This window comes from Pistacia vera, unplaced genomic scaffold, assembly GCF_008641045.1.
Source record: "Pistacia vera cultivar Batoury unplaced genomic scaffold, PisVer_v2 Contig798, whole genome shotgun sequence".
Lineage (NCBI taxonomy): Eukaryota > Viridiplantae > Streptophyta > Magnoliopsida > Sapindales > Anacardiaceae > Pistacia > Pistacia vera.
The window spans coordinates 88,610-97,427 of NW_022196665.1; the positions used below are offsets into that span (position 1 = coordinate 88,610).

General features: G+C 34.5%; 2 protein-coding genes across 2 annotated transcripts; both read right to left on the reverse strand.

Moving 5' to 3' along the window:
- Positions 1-714: 714 nt before the first annotated feature.
- LOC116117088 (protein PELPK1-like) lies at positions 715-1,595 on the reverse strand. The gene has a single exon (XM_031403117.1). It carries the CDS (start codon positions 1,507-1,509, stop codon positions 1,066-1,068), a length of 444 nt encoding a protein of 147 aa, XP_031258977.1. The 5' UTR covers positions 1,510-1,595; the 3' UTR covers positions 715-1,065.
- Positions 1,596-4,359: 2,764 nt separating this feature from the next.
- LOC116117078 (protein PELPK1-like) lies at positions 4,360-4,788 on the reverse strand. The gene has a single exon (XM_031403107.1). It carries the CDS (start codon positions 4,786-4,788, stop codon positions 4,360-4,362), a length of 429 nt encoding a protein of 142 aa, XP_031258967.1.
- Positions 4,789-8,818: the final 4,030 nt, after the last annotated feature.

The following is an 8,818-nucleotide window of genomic DNA, read 5'->3' on the forward strand; positions in this document are numbered from 1 at the left end:
ACTCGATGAAGGGAACTGGTCCAGGAGGGGTATGCACATCTCCTTCCCTGCTTTAGAGAAAATTTTTTGTTGCATGTGGGGTTGAATTTGCTAATAAGTTGTTTTGGGGCTATTTCGTGTAAAATTCCCTGTAAAATTAATAGCCGGGGATACTAATCAATTCTGAAAAGGTGATTGTTGACCTGATATCATATCGTTGTACATAAAATTTTAAATTTATGGAAGTTCCATACCAAAAAGTATTAATACTGGATCCTTGTAGACCATGGAGAAAGATAAGAACTTTAGATGAGGATGAAGTTATCGCCTGAATTTATGTCTTTGTAACAGAATGTTCAGTTTATGCCACTAGTTTCTTATTCAAGGATTTTGGCTGCCAGCTTAGTCCATTGATGCAAAACTTCTCAGTTTATAGTGTTTATTAGTATTTTTCCTCTTAGAACAGAAATGCTTCAAGTGGGAATTGAAGATAAGCAGTTCTCCAATATATTTTCACTTCTAAATACAGTTATATTTACTTTCTTGTTCAGAAATAGCAACTTTACCAACGGTAATTGCATATATGTTGTATTCATTTTCTTGTAACTAGTTCTTTAAATGGAAAAATCTGGAATTTGAAGACAATTTTATAACTTAAATGAAGTCTTTATAGTGATTGGCTTTTGCCTTATTTGCTGCTTTTCTACTTTTGTACATCCTTAAACATTTTGAAGATGGAGCATAAATTAAAATAATATTTATCTTCATGATACAATCATGGGCATATCCTTAAAAGAGCTTGTTTTGAGAACTGTAACATCTGTATCAAGAAGATTAGTACGTAATAATATATACTCCATACATTACTATAAATAATGAACAGAAAGAGACACACTAAGATTCTCTGGATGAGAATGAAATCAATGATCCACAAAACAACAAATATATATGGACTAAAACAAATATATATGGACTAACTCAAGTCCATGCCATGGCGCGTCCCACAATATCTGACTTGAAACGCATCTAAGAAACATTCTAACTGGTGGTAATAACGGTAACCGTGGCATTTCAAGGGCTATTAGTTCATTTAGATGGGGGTGGGGAGGGGAATGGAATGGTTGGTATTGTTGTTGGGATGGTGGGGATTGTGGGCAGAGGAGTAGATGGCAATGGCGGCAGTGTAACCTTAGGGGTTGCGGGGATGGTGGGCAATGTAGGTTGGGGCAAAGATGGGATTTGGGTGCTTGGCAAAGGTGGCAGTGTGGGCTTTGGAAGAGTTGGTTGCGTTGGCAATGTTGGCAATGGAGTCGAGGGCAATGGCGGCAAGGTGGCCTTAGGCAAAGTTGGCACTGGGGGCAATGGAGGCAATGTGGCCTTCGGCAGAGGTGGAATTGTAGGCAGTGTTAATGCTGGAGGTGGAGCTGCCGGTGTGTCCAAAAGATGGCGAGCTGCCAGGCTCATGTCAATGCTGGAGATTGATAGTGCTATCAACAAACAAAGAGCCAGAAAATCTTTAGAAAATGCCATTTTTGGAAGGATGCAGAAGGTACAAGACTCTAGCTGGAATTTCTAAACACTGGACAAATTCTTTTGTGTGTTTTCTTGAAGAGTTACTCATATCAAATAGCCTTATATAGATGGAAAAATATTGAACTATGGTTGATCATTTAGTTAGAATCAAAGTTTGATGAGTTGTGGTTGGGGAAAGTATAGAGAAACATTTGTTAGTTTATCTCCCTAATAGGACTACCTGCAAGTTTAACTTAAAGTTGGGGATTCCCAGAAAACCCAAACTCTTAAGCAATTCACAAAAGTTCCTGGTTATGGTTTGGGTAATTCAACTAACCTTTGACTCAGAAAAATACCATACAGCCCACATAGTTGTGATTTTGGATTGTTTGGGCAATCAATCTGATGGTTAATCGACGAATGTTCATCTCATGCATTGGTGCAATATAACCAAAGAGATTCTCTTTTGGGTGAAAGTCCATGAGTTAGGTGAACAAGCAATATGGAAAAAGGTTGGTAGCAAGCCTAGGAACGCTAGCTCAACCTGAAACCCGGCACTTCCTTTATTTTAAACTTGGGTGTTAGACAAAGTTGAGCTATAAGCATATATGTTCTGTTGCCATAATTAAAGCGTCAATATGTTTTACATAGGACTTTGCGATACTATATTTACAACCCAATCTCATAAACTCTATCTCGCAAGTCACAACTGCGAAGTGGTAGCTTTCAGTTTTTTGCTGATAAATTTCCCAAAATTCAAAATTCATCAACAAAAAACTAAAAGCTACCACATAGGAGTTGTAAGAGAGAATTCGTGAAATTGGGTTGCGAGAAATCTTTATTGATTATTTTAAGGTGCAACAATGACCAAACCGGTCAATTAATGTCTTTGAATATGGATTTGTTCTATAAAAAGAGCATGTATAATCACAATTAAACTTTCTTCATAATTAGAAATAGATATTATCATTTGTGGTATAAACTTTTTAGAATTTTTGGATGGGAGGACAAAAGTTACAAATCCTTCAATTAAGGAACATTTAATAACCGATGATTTACCATTAACTTTAACGAAAAATGATAAAAAGACTTAGATGCCCTTAACTTTTTTTCCTTATTTAAAAACGAAATTTAGTTCTTAAATTAAAATTTTTTAAAAACTAAAGATTGACCAACAATTTTTTTTTTTGAGAAAATCGAAAAAATAAAATTGAAAAAAAAACTTCAAAAAAAAAAAAAAATCTTTTTCTGGCCTTTTTTTTTTCCCCCAAAATTTTTATTTTTAAGTTCTGATTTCTTTTTGTATTTTGTTTTTTTTACCTTTTTAGTAATTTTAATTCACTTTTAAGAAGAAATCATTTAAATGTATACTATTACTGTTTTGCCTTTTTATATAGTTAAATTTAACTCAATATTTTTTGTTATTGTCCCTTAATTGAAGGATTTGCAACTTTATTGTCCTTTAGTGAGGGATTTGTATGTTTTGTCCTCTTATTAAAATTTTCTGAAAAAATTGTACCCTAATTTATATCCCTGTTTAGAAATGAGGTAGGTAAGGTGGTATCTACCAAAGAAATATTATTTTTAATAAATTTCTATATATTCTCACCTTAATTTGTGTAAGCAATACATTGATATATTAATGATCACATTATCCCATCATTCTTTTGTTAGTAAGATTCAATTACTATTTTAGTTACGGTACAAAAATTGAAAAAATGTTTGTATTTTCATTGCAAATAAAAGTGTATTGATTGTTTATGTTTATTCGAACATAATTTATGTTTCTCAAATTTTAGGTGAATCAATTGTTTTAAGAAATGAGTTTGTTAGAAATTAAACTAAGTTTATTTAGTTTTATTAAAAGTTTAGTTATTTACTCTTGCTAAAATACAACTTGTCATAGTTTATGGTAAAGTTAGTATTAAGATTCTTAATTTGAGTAGAATTTGGTAGCGCATTCCTAGTTTGATTTGCTTAGGTGGTAGATTCGAGAGCCATTCAGATTAAAATCGGACATATTATATCTACGAAGGTGATACCATTCAGTAAATTAAGATGTGTGGTGCCAATGGATCAAACACAATGAATCCAGCGGAATTGATACAAGTAAAAGACAATACCATAAAAAGTTTTGAATGAACAAGTCCACGAGTTTGATTTGAGAGAGATACTGTTGAAAATTAAATCAAACATATCAATTTTATTAAAAGTATTGTTAGTGGTATTTTTGTTTAGATTAGTGTCATCTCAATAGATGAGTGTTAATGTTTGATTTAATTAATCAATTGTGAGTTTTAGTTCAAGTGTAATTAGGCATCGGCTTTTATATAGAACGTTGTATTTGTCCGTATTGTGTTAGCTTGATTGTTTTATTATTATTTAAATTTCTTACCGAGTTTAATTGAGCACTAACTTTCTTCTAACATGTATTCTTTTTCAAAGATAAAGGAAAAAAGAAAGAAAGAAAGCACATTTATCAGTTCTAATGCAGTCTTATGTTTAATTAAACTACTCAAACATAACTAAATATGTTCAAGCTTTTATTTTATTTTTTTATTTTTCCTCCTTAGAAGCACGAAACTATAATCTGATATGAATTAATTACTTTGGAAGGATCAGTGGGAGGCCATAACTAAAACAAACAAATCATTTTTATTAAGCAAAGAGCAGTACAAGAACAAATTACACACCACAATTCTACAGAAAGTAACCGCAGAAGTAAAATTGAAGTGAACGAATGACTTCACAATGCAGAAAGAAAAACGACTGCGTCCATGAAATCAAACAAATAAACACATGGACCTCTGAAGCGTGTAGAGACAGAAACCAATTAAATAAAACTGCAGCATCTCAAGCACTAGTTGTTCACTTTGACGGGGGTGGGGAAAAGAAAGGAACAGTTGGAATTGTAGTCGGAATGGTTGGATTCGTTGTAGGAATAGTTGGTAATGGATTGGCAGGCAATGGAGGTAGTGCAACCTTTGGGATTGTAGGCACGGAAGGTAATGTTGGATTAGGCAAAGGTGGCAATGAGGGCTTGGGAAGAGTTGGTTGAGTTGGCAATGGAGTGGAGGGCAGTGGAGGCAGTGTGACCTTAGGCAGAGGTGGAACTGAGGGCAGTGGAGGCAATGTCGCCTTAGGCAGAGGTGGGATTGTAGGCAGTGTCAATGCTGGTGGTGGAGCCACCGGTGTGTCTAAAAGGCGGCGAGCTGCAGCAGCTGGACTCATATCAATGCTTGACAATGATAGTGCCATGAGGAAACATAGAACCAGGCAGCATCTAGAAATTGCCATGTTTGGATATTTGCAGAATGTCTAGAGATGGACTTTTCAAGTGTGGCAAATTCTAGTATGTTTTTTTCTTGAAGAGTTATGGATATCCAATTGGATTTTATATATAGAGAAAAATTTTAAGCTATGCTTAACTTTCCTTAGAATAAAAGTTTGATAAGTTCTGGTTGAAGGAAGCAAGCAAAAGTTAGTTGGCCTCCCTGTTTGAATAATTCAAGACTCTTTAGCAATACAAGTATATTAATTTCTGATTATGATTGGGTAATTCAACTACTTTTGACATCAGAAACATATCATGGCAACCCACTCTTGGTGATTATAACTACTTGGAGAAGTTCCGGTACTGAAATTTTTTAGTTTTTTCATAGACTTCTCCCCAGTTCAACACATGTCCATTTGGGATTCCTCATGAAAATCTTCAGTGGTACTCTTAACTCAATGCATGATATCACTTCTGTTTTTGTAAGGGATGTAATAATATTGTTTTACTTAATTAACTTGTATCTTAAAATTAGTTTTTGTATCTTAATGGAGATGTCAATATCAAATTATATAAACATAATAATTATTGTATTATTTAATCGTTGATATGTGAAAGATTCAACAATCACTTTAGTTATAATATGGAATATGAAAAAAATAATTTGTCTCAAATTCTAGTTGTAAGAAAAATTATACCAACAATTTGAAACAATAGATTAGTTTACTTTACAACCCAATGCAAGACAGTGTTTTAGTATAGTTAAATATTCCCTTATTTGAACGCATATATATTTCTTTAACTAATCATATGATTCATTATTTGAAAAAAAATTATAATATCGAAATTTTTAGGATAACAAAAGGGAGTCTACATGGCCATCAACCTTCAATCATAAGTGAGATATTTCTAGTCACTAATGTCATGTTGCTCATGTTAATTAAGCATGAACTTGAACTCACACCTTGTGCTATTTGCAAGTACACACGCCCCTTTGTCTTCTTCAAGTTCAATAAATTGTCTGTTTATTGTTTAATTTTGCGGGTGCAAACTTTTCTGGATCGTATTCTTTCATATATATATATATATATATATTTTGCTTTCAAAGAATTAAGGAAAAGTACATTGTTTTCATAAGAGTAAACGACTTTTTCCCACCAAATAATGGCTTAATGACAGACTTTTTCCCACCAAATAATGACTTAATGACACTTTCTCACCCATAGACTTTTAAAATACTACTTTCTTATCCATATTTATATTCCGTTTCCGATTCCAGCATCGTTGCAACCTTGTACCATCACCATTCTTTTCCTTGATCATCACACACTAAAACCCTTCAAACCCTACTCATGTCGACTTTTTCAATCTCTGGAATCGAGCAATTAGGGTTTATGCAGTCGCCCCCGAAGTCAAATTCTGATAAATCCTAACCATTAAAATCCAACATTCCACCATCAAAAGACTCATCGGCCTTACCTCTTCAAAAGCCTCAACAGCTTGGACTGAGTTTACTCTCTGTTCACTGTTAGAAAATAAACTTGGATAGTAAAATGATATTTTAAAAGCTTGTAGTTGGAAAAGTGTCATTAAGCCATTATTTGAGTGGGAAAAGTCATTAACTCTTTTCATAAATAGTCTATCTTTATATTAAAACATAATTTTGATCATTTTTAATTGTCTCTTTTTAAGCATGAAATGAAATGAAACTGAAATATCATATAAACTAACTTGAGAGGATCAGTAGCAGCTCCGTATTGAAATTAAGAAATAAATTTCATTAACAAAAGAGTAGTAGCAACAACAGACGCACGCCATAATCCCGGTAAGAGAAAGGAACGAACAATTTAGCCTAACCCAATAATAAAAAAAAAGAACACAACTTTTACATCTCCTGAAATAAATACCCAATGTCCGTAAAGAGTAAAATAGGATGAAATAAAGCCCCATGGTACAAAATATCCAAGTCTCAAACTGCAAAACATTCAAAGAATTGCTACCAGAGATAGAGTTAAACCAGAGCCATCTACTACATAAAAAGGTTGAGAAAAAGTTTAACTAGACTCCGTGCAACATCTGAAGCACTAGTTATTCACTTTGAAAGTGGTGGGGAAAAGAAAGGAACAGTTGGAATTGTAGTCGGAATGGTTGTGGGAATGGTTGGTAATGGATTGGCAAGCAATGGAGGTAGTGTAAACTTTGGGATTGAAGGCAATGTTTGACTAGGCAGAGATGAAATTTGGTTGTTTGGCAAAGGTGGCAATGTGGGCTTGGGAAGGGTTGGTTGAGTTGGAAGTCTTGGCAATGGAGTTGAGGGCAATGGTGGCAGTGAGGGTTTAGGCAAAGATGGCATGGAGGGCAGTGGGGGCAATGTGGCCTTAGGCAGAGGTGGAATTGTGGGTAGTGTTAATGCTGGTGGTCGAGCTGCCAGAGTGTCCAAAAGGTGGCGACTGGCCTGGCTAATGTTAATGCTTGTTAGGATGTGAAGAAAACTGACCATTGATATAGCTGATGGTTCAGGGAGTTAGTTACATTTCTGTTACAGTGCACATGTTGTGCACTTGTATATAAACACATGTATCACCTTCTTCATCAAGTTAATCAATAACAAACCTGAGATTCTTTCCCTTTTTGCTCTGTTTTTCTGCGTTTTCTATCAGCATTCTAAGTTGGTATTAGAGCCATTGACAAACGTCAAGAATGGTTGATCTCTCTCAAATCCTTCACCTTTTTACAAAACAGATAATAGCTTAAGCTTTAAATGCACATTTTACACAAAAAACCTCATCAATTCTGCTACAATGACGTCTTCAACACTACCTGTGATTTCACCTAAACTAACGAGGAACAACCACCGCTTTTGGAAATCACAGATTCTTTTTGCAGTTAGAGCTCACGATCTTGAAGAACACCTTACTGGTTTAATACCATGTCCAGCTCCTTTTGTGAAAGCCTTATTAGACGGCACACAATCAGAGGTAATTAAAAAACCTAATCCAGAATACATGCTTTGGAAGAAAAATGATAAGATGTTAGTTAGTTGGTTATTATCATCAATTTCAGAATCTATGTTTGCGGTGATCTCTAAGTGTCAATTTGCCACTGATATTTGGTTCACATTGGAAAAAGAATTCTTGACTAAATCTAGAGCTAAGACACTTCACGTTAAAAACCTTTTACAAAACACAAAAAAGGATAACATGAGAATACATGATTACTTTTTAAAAATGAAGAACTATGTTGAGAATTTATCATCAAGTGGAGTGGTGATTACTGATGAAGAGTTGTTGAATTATATTCTAGATGGTCTGGATTCAGAGTATGATGCTGCTGTTGTTAATATAACAACTAGACTTGAATCTAAGGTTGATCCAATATCTGTCTAGGAAGCTCAGATTGTCTTACAAAAACTTGAACTTAGATTGGAGAAAGCACATACCGTAATGAACACAATGATTCATAATGAGTTTCATAGTAGTTTAGCTAATGTTGCTAGTATTTCAGTGGATAATGAGAACAAGAAATTGGAATCTGATCAATCATCACAACTCCCTGGAAATCAGTATAACACGGTGACCTTATCTATACCACAATTCACTAGATTCAATTCCTCTTACTTACCTACTGCTTAGAATTCATTTGTCTTTGCTACACCTCAGCCTCAACCTTACTTTAATAATCAGTTTTCTAGAGGATATGCTGATGGCTGAGGTAGAGGACGTACAGGTGGTAGAAACAGGTTTATTTGTCAAGTTTGTGGAAAAGCTGGTCATCTTGCTTTACATTGCTATCATCGGTTTGATGTAAATTACACAGGGAATAATTTGTATATCAGAGGCAATTTCAATTCACTTGGTTTTGTGAGATCATTTGAATCCCCACTTGGAGGACAATACTCTTATGCTCCTTTTCTTCATTACTCACGGCAGTTCTTCAGGACCATTACCACCGTACCAAACTGGATATCATACTCAATTCTTGGCAAGTGTTGGTTCATCTCCTACAACTACTACAAATCAGCCTTCAGCTCCCAATGTTAATCAGTCCAATCAA

Coding starts and splice junctions, on each gene's coding strand:
- LOC116117088 (XM_031403117.1), bottom strand. CDS start 1,509: ATGGCATTTTCTAAAGATTTTCTGGCTCTTTGTTTGTTGATAGCACTA.
- LOC116117078 (XM_031403107.1), bottom strand. CDS start 4,788: ATGGCAATTTCTAGATGCTGCCTGGTTCTATGTTTCCTCATGGCACTA.